The sequence below is a fragment of the Anticarsia gemmatalis genome, chromosome 26 (genome assembly GCF_050436995.1).
Source record: "Anticarsia gemmatalis isolate Benzon Research Colony breed Stoneville strain chromosome 26, ilAntGemm2 primary, whole genome shotgun sequence".
NCBI classification, from domain to species: domain Eukaryota; kingdom Metazoa; phylum Arthropoda; class Insecta; order Lepidoptera; family Erebidae; genus Anticarsia; species Anticarsia gemmatalis.
The window spans coordinates 6,733,337-6,749,361 of NC_134770.1; the positions used below are offsets into that span (position 1 = coordinate 6,733,337).

A 16,025-nucleotide genomic window follows, 5' to 3' on the forward strand; every position below is an offset into this window, starting at 1 on the left:
GTGTTCTTTTACGGGCGCGGCGTTTTTGTTTCTGTTTGATATTTTTTAACAGGAGCACTAACAGTAATGTTTCTTCGTCAGAGTCCATGGCTACACTGCTGTCACATGAATTTAAAACAACACTATCATACAAACGCACGGCAGTCAGATACGCTTTCAATTTAGGCGTTTGGTGTCGGACGGCTAACGTACCGCAGCGGTACGGCAGCGGGCTATAACCAGCGGCACGGTTAACGTGCGGCAGCCGTACGACACGAAACGTCTAAATTGAAAGAGCCCTAAAAGAGGAAATCAATTTATGAACTAGATAATAAGACAATAAAAAAAACCATATTAAATATTGTAATCGATTACTGCTTGTTTTGTTCATATTTTACCATCCAGCTAGTACAAAAAAAAGATCTAACAATCAATTTTTTTTTCATAACTTTTCGACCTATTTTTTAAGTTTTAGCATCTAGAAGTAAGAAGACTAAATCGATAGATATTATTTATCGATCAATTTTTAAAGTTTTACATCTAAGTGTGAAGTAAATACCAAAAATTATATGGCACGCAAAGTACCCAAACCGCACTTGGCCAGTGTGGTGGACTCAAGGCCTAACCCTTCCCCCTCGTTTGGAAGGAGACCCTTGCCGTGGGACAGTAACGGGTTAAAAAAAAATGTCTAGCGCCCAGAATTTTTTTTGAAACACGATTTTTTTCTTTTTCTTCCAGGCGAAAAGGCTCAACGGCAATGGCGAGCTGGCCGCCATCAAGGTGATAAAGCTGGAGCCGGGTGATGACTTCGCCATCATCCAGCAGGAGATCCTCATGATGAAGGACTGCCGGCACCCCAACATCGTCGCCTACTACGGCTCATACCTCAGGAGAGATAAGCTGTGGATATCTATGGAGTATTGTGGGGGTGGCAGCTTGCAGGTCTGTTTATAATTATTTTTTGATTACTTTTGCTGTGTGGTAGTTTGTATTTCTATTTTTTGTTATGCAGGACGATGACTAAATTTCGATAAAAAAACAGGTCTTCTTTGGGATATTTTTGTTTTATTGCTAGGAAGGAATATCCTCATATTTTATGGGGAGTTTAGTGTTCCCATCAAAAATGGTTCTCAGCCTTGGTCACATGTTTTTTTTATCATTATAGTAAGATATAGGTACTCAAAATATAAATTACGTTTCGTATAGCGTTGTAGCAAATGGTATAACTTTGCTATAGCTCCTACCAAACGTATCAACTAAAATGGTTTAATATATCAAATACAAATATTCGTTCTAAAATAAATTATGAAATCTTTAAGTGTGTTTGCTTCATAATTGTTATTCTTATTCTCGTGTTTGTTCCAGGACATCTACCACGTGACGGGGCCGCTGACGGAATTGCAGATAGCGTACATGTGCCGCGAGACGCTCACCGGCTTGTCGTACTTACACAGCATGGGCAAGATGCATCGGTGAGTGGTATTGAGTACACTAACAGTATCAAAACAAAACACACTTCAAAGCTTCATTGTTATACTACCAACGTTGATTGCGTTGATACCGATGCCTATGTTCCAATATATGCTATGCGCCTCGTAAATAATATTGGGAATTATACAAGGCTTCTAGTTTTTTCTAAATAACCAATAAGTTTGTAAATAATGTTTCTGGATAGAGAAGAATATTTCTAAACAATTAATTTTTCGATGTAAAGGTAGTTCATAGGCTTGTAGTAAAGTAAGGAGTGAACTTCAATGCCACCTGTGCTCCTGCTGTGTACTACTAGGTGTCATTATACTATTTAACCTTCCCTAACTTCTTTACGTCTTACTTATAGTAAAGTTTTAATGTCAAATAATCATCAGTCGTTAATAAGCAGGACGTACATAAAACCTGTCTTTTTAAATAAATATTGTTAATTTAAACTTACATTTTGTCGTTTCCAGCGACATTAAAGGCGCCAATATCTTGCTGACGGAGTGCGGCGACGTGAAGCTGGCTGACTTCGGCGTGTCAGCTCAGATCACAGCCACCATCAATAAGCGCAAGTCTTTCATCGGCACGCCTTACTGGATGGCGCCTGAGGTGAACATATTACTAATAATTAACCAAAATTACATATTGTACGGCAGACTGCTAATAGAGGTCTACGTAATGAACATTATAGTCAATTCAGACGTCTTAAAATGCGTTGAAAGAATTATCAAAATCGGGTATGTCGTTCTGGCGGTCTATAAAAAGAGGTTCTTTGATGAACTGATATTTCAAATGACTCATAGGGCTACAGTTATGATTTGTGAACGATTTTATGAGTAAAATTTATATTTATTTATCTTTCAGGTGGCGGCAGTAGAACGAAAAGGTGGTTACAATCAGCTGTGTGATATCTGGGCGTGTGGTATTACCGCGATAGGTGAGTTAAGTATATCATACCTAAGTCAAATAGAACATTCATGACGCTACGTACATATACGTACACGAATACGTAAAAACGAACAAAATTTAACCAATAAGAGATTCAGACTTTCTGCGGATCACAAAATTGAATACATAACGGAAGGATGATTTTTTTTAACAAAATCATAGACTCTTTGTAAAACTTAATTGTTTGACAATCGTAAATGACACATCTCACACGACAAAGATGTGCTCGTTTTGAAATTGCATATTCAATTTATTCAACTAATATTTTAAGTTAAGTTAAAAGACAACCCGCACTAAGAACTGCTCTTGTGTCGCGGGGACTTTTACAAACATACATTATCAAATTGCAAACATTCAATTTTATTTTCTTCTTTTCAGAGCTGGCGGAGCTGCAGCCGCCGATGTTCGAGCTGCACCCGATGCGCGTGCTGTTCCTCATGTCCAAGTCGGGCTTCAAGCCGCCGCAGCTCAAGGAGCGCGAGCGCTGGTCCGCCGTGTTCCACGCCTTCCTCAAGCTGGCGCTCACTAAGAACCCTAAGAAACGACCCACCGCCGATAAACTATTACAGGTACACTCTAATAACATTTATAAATAAAAATACTATTTATTTGGAAGAGTCGCAGGAAATAGCTAACGATAGAGACTGTTGGAGAAGTTTGGGGGAGACCTTTGCCCAACAATGGGACAGTGCAGGTTAAAAAAAATCGTAAATCAGGGGTTCCCAACCTTTTCTTATCTGGGACCACTTTTATATAGTTCTTGCTAGCAGGGACCACTTCGTAAGTATATTAAAAATTAAGTGTAATAATCATCCTGAAAATATTTAATTTCAAAATCATTCGCGGACCATATCTTGACTTCCACGAACCACTGGTTGAGAACCACTGTCCTAAAGCATGCATTGTATTCCTTCAGGAAAACATTTGAGATAAGTTGAAACTTTTGTTTGTGATTAATTTTACCTGCCTTTATTCTAGCATAGCATTTGTCCGCGTGAAAAAGTCATGTTAAAATCTAACAGTGTACTAAATATCAATAAAAGCCGTTCTGCAGTATTTGCATTTTACTTACAAAATTGCGCTTATAAATTTAATATTAGTAGTAGTATGTACCTGTTTAGTAATTTAGCATTATGTGTTCAAAAGCATTAATTATGACATGTATGTATATTTTGTTACAGCACGCGTTCTTTCAACAAGACATGAGTAAACGATTGGCGATAGAATTACTGCACAAGTACTCGAACCCGCCCACGCATTGTAACAACCAGGAGGACGACGACGGAGTCAGCGTAAGATAATATTTATTTAATATTTATATTTAATATTTGAGATTTAGAGCAGTGAGTGGTATAAGTTGATATTATCCACGCACGTGGTTGCAGGTTCGAAACCCGATTTTTTGAATTTACGTGGGTATTAAAAATAATGATCACTTGTTCCAACGGTGAAGGAAAACATCGTGATGTAACCTTGTATGCCTGAGAGTTCTTTACAATAGTTCTTAATGTAAAGTTGTTAATGTGCACTTGGCCAGCATAATTGTTACAAATTTTGTATTGATAATTTACTGTGCGCAGTTAATAGAACAATCAGTAAAGTAGCGTGTGTCGGCAGGCGCTGTCGTCCGTGCCGCAGCGCATCGAGTCCCGGCACACGGGGCGCGGCCGGCGCCCGGCGTGCGGCGCCGCGCTGGCCACGTCGCGCTCCACGCAGCACGTGCGGCGCGCGCTGCACGCCGACCACGCGCCCAGACCGCACTCGCTGCTGCATGACGACGCGCACCGACACATGGCCGAGCACAACAGGAGGTGAGCACCTCGATTCTCTACCACTTTCCACTACCGACAACCGACTAGCTATCAACATTTTGACACTAGGATGCGTTGTTTTTTAGTTCAAAAAATCTAAGTTTACTACGACGCCCGTCAGAGGCGCCGGTCAGATTTTCGTACGACACTTCTCGATGACGATTCGGTTATCGGTAGTCGATAATAATAGAGAATTGAGCTACAGATAACACTTTGTAAACGACTCGAATTACAAGCCATCATAGCTTAGTATATAGCGAAACTAATTAAGTTCGTATTGTCTCCAAGTGTTTGAAATAGCAAAGAAGAAAGCACAATAGTTTAATAATGGTCTAAATGTCAATGAAATTATAACCCTGAATATCAGCGTTTTACAAGAAACGACTGCCTATCTAACCTCCACAACCCAGTTACCTAGGTTATAACACGATACCCTTCGGTAATACTAGTTGTCAGACTTTCAAGCTTCTGACTACTGTTAACGACTATCAAGGACCTTTAAAAATAACCGCCAAGACCCACAATTTAATATGCCTTCCGAAACACGCAGGAACTCGATATGTATAAGATGGTCACCTCTCCACAGAACAACCTCGACAAGCGTAGCTTTACCTTAGATATCGATCCGTGGGTCACCCATCCACAGACCAACCTCGGCAAGCTTAGCTTTACCTTATCCGTACGACTGTTGTTAACTAAACCATGAGCTCCTCCAAACAAATAATATAACAAACTAGCTGACCCGCGCAACTTCGCTTGCGTCACATAAGAGAGGTCATAATTTTCCCCGTTTTTGTATTTTTTTTTTACTGGTAGGTAATCTGCTCCTATTGTGCCTTGTGTAGGACTGTTGAGTAGTATATGCGTGAAAGAGTAACAAACATCCATACATACATACATACTAACAAACTTTCGCATTTACAATTTTAGTAGGATCTGTCTACCAAATTTCATCAAAGTTTTTCAATAGTTCTTGTGTGAAGGTAGTTTGAAAGAAACAATCATGAGGAATGGAATGTTACATTAAAGTTAATAAAAACTTTGTATGATACGTTTGTGTGGTTCTCTCTAAAACTACTGAATTATTTCACGATTTTACTAATACAAAGCTTAATTATTCCTTAACAACAAAATATGCTTTTTTTTTTTCACGAAAAATATTCTCAAAATTATTTATATCTCTTAATATAACGAAGTCGCGCTAAGGCATATCCGCCATTAAAACAGTTGCCATGACAACGGAATTTTGTTTATTCAATGTCATTATAATATTGATTATTTGCGACTTCGTTTTTTCTTTCGAATTTTCCCGGGAAATTCGTGATTTTCCCGGGGTAAAAAGTAGCCTATGTCCTTTCTCGGGTATCAAAATATCTCCATACCAAATTTCATGCAAATTGGTTCAGTAGTTTAGGCGTGATTGAGTAGCAGACAGACAGACAGACAGACAGACAGACAGACAGACAGAGTTACTTTCGCATTTATAATATTAGTATGGATAGTCAAATTGTCAGTACATTAAAGTATTGTTGTTTTATCAGGTCTGGTGTATACGACGACTCGCCGATCGTGGACCTGGACGCGGACGACGACCTGAGCGTGCACTCCATGCCCAAGGTCATCAACTTCAGCGCAGAGGTCAACCGGAGCTGCGACGGAGACACTGTCAAGAGGAACGGTATGATATTCACTCTCTAACACCCAGTTTCTTCATACGTACCTAAAGTAATGCACCTGTACCTGCTAATGCTATTGAATTTTATTTGTCATCTATACTGAATATTATAAAGCTGAAGAATTTGTTTGTTTGAACGCGTTAATCTCAGAAACTACTGGTGCAAATTAATATTTTAGTGTTGGATAGTCTATTTATTGAGCAAGGCTATATAACATTACGCTACGACCAATAGAAGCAGAGTACCAGTAAAAAAATGAAATATAGTAATTTATTGAAGTAAATAAAATGATACTTGTAATTAAATATAAAATGTTGTTTATTACTCTTTGAACGGTATTTTAGAGATATTAAGAAGAACTAGACTGCTCCTTTTTGAATCGATGTAAATATTTGGGATTTCGTCTCTCCACAGTTTACCACAGACAATCTAGTGAAGATTGGAGTGTAGCTTCACTAATGAGTTGTCCGAAACACAATCCATTGACACAAGACCTCTCTACCGACACTATGCCCTCCAGCGAAAAGTAAGTACTACCCACACTTTTATACAAAAATCTTTTTTCGTTTTTTTTTTCCTCTTTTTTTTGCTTTTTTACTATACATTTATATATTATGTTATAGCAAGTGGTGTCGGGTGATCACGGGTGATGATATTTTGAAAATGAGTCTGAGGTATTTTTCGAAATTTTATTATTTCGGCCGACTATTTTACAATTTGACAAAAAATAAATTGAAAATTTTTAGTTTTTTTCTCTCTCGTTTCTTCCTTCCGTTCTCTTTTACTAACAGTTAGGGTTTTACGTGTGCTGAATTAATTAATTTTTGGTGGAGGTTTATTTTTAGCAAAAAAAATATTTTTAAAAAATTAAAAAAAAAAAGTTTTTTTGAAATTTTGTGTGAATGCACAATATTGATAGTATAGATACACTTTTGATTATGTGCATGAGTTTTGGGCGATGGATTTTGTATGGCTTTTAAGGTTATACCCATTGGGTTTATACCCATGGAGGAAGGTAAGGTATTTGGCGATCAAAATCGATGTGTTTGACGCTGTGTTGCCTTCTGTGTGATTTTGTATTCAAAATATATAGCGTTAAGGTCTTAAATTGTATAGCAAAGCTATCAGAATTACCAACAATTTTCAAATATTCCAATTTTGCTATGCAATTTTGACCTAAATGCAAAAAAGTCATAATAAGAATGTCTTTTACATATACTATTGAATTCTGACTAAGGCGTTTATAAACGCCTTTATATGAGCTGAAAAGCGTATAAAAATAACTTAAAAGCGCATTTTATAAGTACCCTCTATATATTTAAATACCCTCCCTTATACTGTTTAGAGACCTTTGCCCAACAGTGGGACAGGAATTTTATTACAAATATTATGAAACTTTTTAACTAGGGTTCGATTCCCATACAAGACTTTTTTAATTGCGTATACGTAAAAGCGTGTACGTATACGTAATTGCGTGTACGTATACGGGCGTATACGTAAATAAAAGTAAGTATATACAGGCTGTGATTTGTTTGTCTCTCTTGTTTTAGGAGCCTCTTACAATATATTGACGAAGAATTAATGCTCAGGTAAACCTGTGAGGTTATAACAATGCATGATATTTATTATATTGTGTGTTTTGTGTTAGAGCTTTGGTGGTTGTTCGGAATGAATTTATTGGAACGAAATTTTACTAAATTATAGTCTTGCCGTGTCAATTTTGGATTGATGTTAGCTGGGAAAATGAAACTTTTTTGGATCAAACTATCGCTATTTGTTCACGTTATGCAAGTTGATATTTGACATTCGTTTTGATATAAATCAAAATGTATATATACCTTCTTGATTTAATTTTTTTTAATATAAGACGAAACATTTTAAACGACATGTCGATTTCTCCACTTTGTGGTGGTATTCTTATTTGATCAATAGATTTTTGTAAAAAGTACACTTACATATTTAAAAATGTATGTCTTATCTAATATTAAAATAACCATTCCAGAAAGTTGCATTTTACTTGTGAAACTCAGTCCAAATTGACAGGACAAGTATTAGGAAGGAGCTGAATGCACGCCATATATCATCATTGGCACGCTGTATGAAACATTTACATGTGAATAATATATTATTGTACAAAAATACCAGACACAAAATGATTACAATCCTAAATTTTATTGAAACAAGTCGAAAAAATCATGTTGGTTGGACAGTCTTGAAACGAGTTTTCACACTAAATATGTTGTTATTTTAAAGTAACGGGTCACTGCCTATTTTGGGTAGGGACCTTTGCTCAGCCGTGGGACAGTATTGGAATAAGTTTATTGTACTAGGGTCGATCCAAAAGTAATGATAATCGGCTACTTCTAGCCGTCGCAAATATACAAAAACCTTTTTTTTTGGCTTCCTTATAGATCCATTACCTCGTGGTAAAAACATCATATCAATAGTCCCAGTAATTTGGTAAATACACTCACTTGAATAGGAGCTGTCGCAGAGAAAACATCAAAATGTAAAAAAACGACATTAGAGCAGTCAGTCAATGCCCTCGACTGAAAAAAAAATCTACTAAAGGAGTACATTGCGACTTGTTGTTGTCATCAGGGGACTTTGTTTTTCTATTTCTTATAGTTACACGTCGGAGAAAAGAGTTCTAGATTGGAAGAACTTCAATTGAAGATGAACATCGCGAAAAACGCCCTCCACCGCCCTTACTGAAGATAACGTCAAAAATTTTGGAGATATTGTGTTAGCAGATCAACCAATGGCCATCAAACATGTAGCTTAAATCCATAGGCTTCTCATATGGTAGCATTTTAAGGGTCTTCTCTAACAAGTTCCTCATGAAAATCGTTTCCGCGCGTTAGGTACCGAAAATGTGAAAAGGCGAACGAAAGCGAAAACGTGTCGACATTTTGAGGGTGAATCTTGGAAAGTTCCAAACGGTTCAAGGACTTTTTGGTCACGTTATTTGACGATGAACTAGTCGAAAACCCACCATTTTGATCCCAAAACCAAACAACCATCCATGACTTGGGAAAAAGCCTTCTCACCAACAAAGGAGAAATTCAAGGTGTCAAGGCCTTCGTTTGATTCCCGCGTGTTTTTTTCAGAACACTGAAAGAATCACTTCAGTAAAATAATTGAAAAAGAGAGCCATTATAATAGGCTATTATTACAAATACCAAACAGGAAGATTACGGGAAGCTATCATGAAAAAATAACAAGGGAAAGTGTGCGCTGGAGTGCTGTTTTACCAAGACCAGCTCTGGCTCACAAGGCCGCAGTTGCGGTGGCTGCCATTCAAGAAACGGCTTTCGGATTGCTTGATCACCCATCGTATTTGCTAGATCCATCTCTTAGCTACTCTTATCAATTGCAATTTCCTAAAAAAACACTTCACAGGCAAGAAATTTGGCGACGACAGCGAAGTGACTAGTGATTTTGGGGCATTTTGGGAGAGTTTTGAAAGATAAGGTATTTCTATGGGAATATTGGGATTAGAAAAGAGATCGATTCATTTTATTAACTTGTTATGAGACTATGTAAAAAATGAAATCATTTTTTTTACTGTAATAATCGTGTATCACCTTCGTTATCATTACTTTTGGATCAACCCTCGTATAATAGTAATGTGTTACAAATCACTGAAATTGGAGTTTATTTAATTCAGTTAAAAAAAGAATTATATTTTTAGTACATCAAAATCAATAATATATATAACAATAATTGCTAATATGTATAAGCAAGAATTTCTTAAAAGAAAATGTACAGAAAGAATCCCAATTCGATCGTTAATTGGCAAACAATATTCCGAACAGCTTTAGTGTAGTTTTTGAAATAGTTATATGTGTAGATAGTTGACTAATAGTTTTGTTTAAATACATTGTAAACAAAATAAATACTTGGGTTTTGTTACAGACTTTTTAAACAAAACATTTTTTGGTTGAAAGTGTATGAATGAGTTAATTACTTGGTGTTTCTATTCATAAGGAAATTATGTTTAAAAAACTGAGTCCAGTTTATCTTAATGTATAATAGAAATAGGAAAAATGTGTTTTCTTCATAATTCTTATATACTTGTACGGAAAAGTATTGTTGTAATAAAGAAAAAAGTCTGTAACAACTGATAAAATTGGAACTACGTGAAATAATTCCCAAAAAAGCATTTATCTGCTTTGAAATGTAATTAGCGCGTAGTCGTAGCATGGAGCATGTATACAAATATAAAACAAACGCAGCTTTGCAGCTTAAAACAAATAAATAAATAAATATATATCAACAAAATTCCATGCCCCAATAAACCATGGTTAAAATGTTTTACGAATTCTCACAATATTTTGAATAAATCCCACCAGCACCACTTGTTATTTAACACTCAATAAATAAAAACAATGCTTGGATAAAATACCCCATAATATACCACATTTGTGTCTAACCGCACTCGAAAAGCTTCGAAACCCCATAACAGCACCGCTGCCCCGGAAGAAAGCTACTAAAACTACCAAAAAATTACTAGCAATTTCTACTATAAATATATTTTTTACAGGGCAACACTACCGCTAACAGCGGACACAGCATCAATGGCGCAAGCTAGCAACTCTGCACTGTCGATCCACGACCAACATCTATCACAATGCATACAATTAAAACAGAACTTCTTAAACAATTCTACTACGAATATTTATCAGAACCTCGCCTCGAGCTTCCAAAGTCCCATCGGTGCTTCTCGCGTGTCTATCGACGACCCGCTGTGTCGGAAGATAGGCGAAGATATATTATACGTGGACCAGCAAGAGAGCGAGCACTTAGACACGCCGCAGAGAAACGCCAACTGCGAGTGTGGGCTGTGTCCCAAGCCGGAGCCGAGGGACAACAACACACTCAGCGACCTACAGAGATCCGTAGCGAAGTGTTCCTGCGACGTGTGCAACTCTAACGGCGACATACTTAGCTATTACAGAAATTGTTCCAATCAGAACACGGATTCGGGTATAGTTTATTGTGAAAATTGTAAAAAGCAAAAGATATCTGTGTCGAATTTTAGAGCGTTACAAATTGCTAATAATTTACGGATATCTGACGATGACAAGTTGCAGAACGGGGGGACGTCTGATGATGATCTTTGTAGGAAAATCGACATAAGTCTGAACATGGATGAGAAGTTTGAACATAGGAAGAAACACAATAGACATAACTCTGATTCAGTGACGGCCGGTATCGACTTGAATCAGTTCTGTCAGTGTGAGTTAGAGGTTAAAAGGAAAACGTCGTCTGTCGATGAGATATTCAAGATGGTGGACGAGAACGGGCGGGACGTGAAGACGGAGGCCATTGATGAGGAGAGCAAGACTAGCCAGAGACAACGGAGTTTGTCCGACAGTCAGAGGGATAAAGCCAAAGTTGATAATAAAGGTAAGGGTTTGAGTTTCGGACGGTTTAATAAAGCCATTGTATTTTCCTTACAGCACTTTAAAGGAAATTTATAAGGTTATTTTGTTCCCTAAAAGTTCTGACTATGTTTGTTCTTTCAATATTCCCAAATCCTCATATAGCTTTGAATTTTAAATAAATTTTGTTCTAAACAGGAGTATAGAACAGTAGCAGTAAAATACATAATTATAAATGGTACTTAAAGGTAGTGTTTTCCGTTTCCCCCCGCCAGTGTCGGTGGTATCGGAGGCGGGCACGCCGCCGGTCCCCCCGCGCCGCTCCCGCTCGCGGCGCGCGCACAGCCCCGCGCGGGCGGCGCCCAACGGTCTGCCGCCCACGCCCAAGGTGCATATGGGAGCTTGCTTTTCTAAGGTATGACAAAAATATAATAATATATACTAATAGACTTTAGTTGTAAATAAAGTATTATTTTTTTGTGTCAAAAAATGTTTTTAAGTGTCTACTAACTTGAACTACAAGACTGGCTACACACATCTTCGGTTCGACAATATTTATCCAACAACAGAACCGACCCGACTCTTTTGTTCGGCCTGTAGCGATCGGGTTTATCTACACATATTCGGTTTTGCCGCCCGGCTACTCAGATTATTGCCGAACCAAATATGTGTGTAGCAAGCCTAATAGGTAAAAATAGTTCTTATAGATTTTATATTATTATATTGTTGTTGTTCAGGTATTCAATGGATGTCCACTGAGGATCAACTGCACAGCTTCATGGATACACCCGGACACGAGGGACCAACACATACTTATTGGTGAGTTCTTATTTACCTACCCGCAGGAACGACTGATGATATTAAAGTAAATTTCTCTTAACAATTTTATATCTAGGGAAGATGCTTCACCCGTTCGCTTCTTACCCATCTTCTTCTTATAAATAAAAATGAACCGCCAAATGTGTTGCTAAGTGTTAAACTCAAGAACGGCTGAACCAATATTACTAATATTTTTTTATAATACTCCTTTAAATAACAGGATGATTCAGACGGAGAGAAAAATAAAAATGCAAAACAAAAATAAAGAATCAACTGTTAGGCGCTACTCAGTTCGCTAGATCAGCTAGTAGTTAATAAATTCGATTGATGTATCTAATAATAACAGTCGTAAAAATCCTGTCACTATATTTTTAATAATGAATCATTTAACCTCAATAACGTGCGAAATGATACACTAAGGGACAACTCCAATATTTCCAATAATTTGCAGCAAACAATTTTTTTGTTTCATATTGATTCTGGTTGCAATATCATCATATTTATTGTCAAACAGACTTAACAATATTAATGTTGTTGTGTTTGCCAGGCGCGGAGGAAGGCATCTACACATTGAACCTGAACGAGCTGCACGAGACGGCCATGGACCAGCTGTGTCCGCGGCGGACTATCTGGTTGCATGTCATCAAAGATGTGCTCATGTCACTCTCCGGTATGTACACCTTATATACTTTTCCACTGTGGGGTTACAATATTAAACAATTATAGACTTTATTTGGTCTTATAAGTAAATTACTATTTACTAAAAAAATACGACATGTTTAACTCCAAGAATGTATTCGTTTGTCAAAAATGGTACGTAAGTGTCGTAATGGTTATGCACGGATGTCCCAAATAGCTGTAAAACTAGCCTTTAAGTAAAATATTTATGACAAAATCCCTAAAACGTATAACAATGCAATCGTAGTCGGTTTCGATCGCGGGGATAAATATACAAAGGTTCACACTGCACGAGTTTCTTTTAAAAATGAATATAAAAATGTCATAAAATGCATAACCTTGTAGCGCTCCTGTCTCCAACTTCAAATTTTGATCATTTGCCTTCTGTCTTCACCAACTTACGGCACCAATAAAACACCATCAAACTTTGCACGATCGGAGTTAGATTGATTTTATATACTGAGGGCAAAGAAGTAGATTTTTATCCAGTACATTACCATTAATAACTATGCTTGTTGTCTTGCAGGCAAGACCCCGTCCCTGTACCGGCACGAGCTGCTGGCGCTCATCGGCAGTGCGCGCGGCGGTCGCTCGCTGCGCGTGCTGCCGCCGCGCCTGCTGCCGCGACGGTTCGCGCTCACCACGCGCGTGCCCGACACTAGAGGTACATATACACACATTCTGCTCTTTTGCTGTTTACATAATATATGTAAATAAAGCAAATGTCCAGTATTCTACAGAACATATAAACCTTTGCTCGTGATCAAAAATCTGCCTACATATGCTAAGTACTCGAACACAATGGTAATAAAAAGAAAACAGTTTTTTTTTTATGAAACTCATTCATGCTTTACGTATTTCCAGTCGATAACACATTAATACGCGTGCACGTATACGCAGATACGTGTAAAATTTGCATATACGTATACGCATAAATATTAATAAATTTACTACTATTGCAATCACACAATATATGGATGTGAGAAGCAAAAAATGTCGTAAGGATCATAGCAAGTGATCTCTCCCTTATGTGAAAAAGGCGTAATTCAATGTATATGTGTACAGAATATAGTTCAAAATAATAAAGCTATGCATTTACCACGCAGGTTGCGTGCGGTGCGCGGTTGCCCGCAACCCGTACAACGGTTACAAGTACCTGTGCGGCGCGACGCCCGCCGGACTGTTCCTCATGCAGTGGTACGACCCGCTCAGAAAGTTCATGTTGCTCAAGGTAATGTACTAAAGTTTTACATGTATTTCGGACTTCTATGTAGTTTTAAATTTCTATCAAATTAAACGGTTTAAGTTAAGTTTAGGATCTACAATACTATAAACGGTCACACAAGGCTTTTATATAATATTTAGTTTTGCGTTTTTTGCGTCGGTAGTAAGAACGATAATTTCCACATATTGTAGAAATTAGAAAAATTTAAATAAACTTTGTTCGATTTGCCTTCATAAGAATTCTTAGTTTGATATAGCACTAATTTTGTAATTAAATAACAAAGTTTCTAAATCTGAAAATATACATTTACATATTTCGTAGCCAAAAAAGTATAAAGACTTCATAACTTTTAAACTCTCGCATTGCATGTTTAATGTATAATAGGATACGGGAATTAACGCGAACACGCATTTTACCTTAAAATACCTAACGTTTCGGCGCAGGTTGCACTCGCCACAGTCTCAGGCTGAAGTCAGCCTGCGACTGTGGCATTTTAAGGTAAAATGCGTGTTCGCGGTATTCCCGTATTCTATTATACAATAAAGACTTCATCAGTAAGACACACAATAATTACCTATAGTTGATATAATAATGTGTCCCTTATTATCTTCAGAACATAGAGTGCGTGCTGCCGTCTCCGCTGCTGGTGTTCGAGCTGATCATCACTCCCGAGCTGGAGTACCCGCTGCTGTGTGTGGGCGCCACCAGGAAACCCATGAGACTCAACCTGCTCAATATTAACTCAGGTAAGTTGACTACACCAGCCAGATTCACTACTTCACTAATTAGTCCAGTCATTTGGTGAAATAAAAAGGGGTTACCTGGAAAGTTTTCCGGGAGTTTTGAAAATTGGTGAATTTATAGATTTTGGTATGCTCTTTTCGAATTTCAACTTTGCCACCTCGTAACCCCGCCGCTCGCGCCGCCATTTTGAAAAAATGGCGCCTAAAAACGGTTTTTGGGGAATATCTCCTTTACGACGCATTTTACGAACAAAATATTTATGAACAAAATTAAACTAGAAATAATTCCCTACAATTTATGTATTAATGAGTCTGGAAAAAAAATATCTGATGGAGGATAATGTTTTGTTTCATAGACTGTAGAGCGGATGTCCTGTATTACAATTTCTGCTGCTGTCTTTACAATACGCCGACGTTCTTCTGCATTGTCATCACTTTTTGATTATACCAGGCATCTGTTATTAAGTTAAATCCAGTATTTCGGAAACAAACGACTGGAGCTTTATTGGCAGTGACGGCAATTAAAATATCATCACCATATTTTTTGAGCAGTTGCGCTTTTATTGTTTTTATGTGAGGGCGGTAATCACCTTCAATTTCGTCCATCAATTCGTCCAAGGAAAACTGACACTCATCGGAATTCTGTTCAAGATATTATGAATAAATGAACTGCATCGCAGTATCTATCTCAGTGGCACACGGACCTTTTTTTTTTATATGTTCAGCTGGTGTTGCTTGATACAATTTTTTCATGCAGGAATTATGGTACTGTGCATCGGCTGCGACCAAATCATTCACATGCTCAAGACGCTCAACAATTGCTCGACCCCAATCATCATTACGATTTTTAGCAATATTTAAAATACTCTCTTTCATTGACAATTTCCTCACACTATACACTACATTACGCTTACACAGCCGCGTCTGTTTTTGTTTAGCTATAAATTCTGCTGTTATCTCTTTTCATGAATTAATATTTTTTTTCATAAAATCAGTAGATTTTGGCGTACGAGCGCCACAAAGTGTTATTCATCTGCATCATCACGTGTTTTTCGTATATTTTACTAAAATATTCTATTCTAAAATATTCTACTATTATTGCCGCCGGTTTGGAAGAAACAGGTATAAGGGTATAGTGTTTTTTTTTTATAACAGATGCCTGGTATAATCAAAAAGTGATGACAATGCAGAAGAACGTCGGCGTATTGTAAAGACAGCAGCAGAAATTGTAATACAGGACATCCGCTCTACAGTCTATGAAACAAAACATTATCCTCCATCAG

At 37.5% G+C, this 16,025-nt stretch overlaps 1 protein-coding gene across 4 annotated transcripts in view; it reads left to right on the forward strand.

Annotated features, from left to right (window-relative positions):
* Positions 1-16,025, forward strand: part of hppy (MAP4K3-like protein hppy) — a 53,160-nt gene that overhangs the window by 27,281 nt on the left and 9,854 nt on the right. Inside the window, exons 2-19 of one of the 4 annotated variants that reach the window (XM_076131407.1) lie at positions 718-921; positions 1,345-1,451; positions 1,926-2,064; positions 2,320-2,392; positions 2,782-2,972; positions 3,585-3,695; positions 4,021-4,214; positions 5,756-5,892; positions 6,305-6,416; positions 6,514-6,564; positions 7,441-7,479; positions 10,437-11,302; positions 11,553-11,692; positions 12,015-12,096; positions 12,644-12,766; positions 13,301-13,438; positions 13,881-14,005; positions 14,613-14,745. In XM_076131407.1, the coding sequence (XP_075987522.1) occupies positions 718-921; positions 1,345-1,451; positions 1,926-2,064; positions 2,320-2,392; positions 2,782-2,972; positions 3,585-3,695; positions 4,021-4,214; positions 5,756-5,892; positions 6,305-6,416; positions 6,514-6,564; positions 7,441-7,479; positions 10,437-11,302; positions 11,553-11,692; positions 12,015-12,096; positions 12,644-12,766; positions 13,301-13,438; positions 13,881-14,005; positions 14,613-14,745 (2,965 nt within the window). The remainder of the gene's footprint in view (positions 1-717; positions 922-1,344; positions 1,452-1,925; positions 2,065-2,319; positions 2,393-2,781; positions 2,973-3,584; positions 3,696-4,020; positions 4,215-5,755; positions 5,893-6,304; positions 6,417-6,513; positions 6,565-7,440; positions 7,480-10,436; positions 11,303-11,552; positions 11,693-12,014; positions 12,097-12,643; positions 12,767-13,300; positions 13,439-13,880; positions 14,006-14,612; positions 14,746-16,025) is intronic. The other 3 variants (XM_076131408.1, XM_076131409.1, XM_076131410.1) reach the window with 3 other exon arrangements.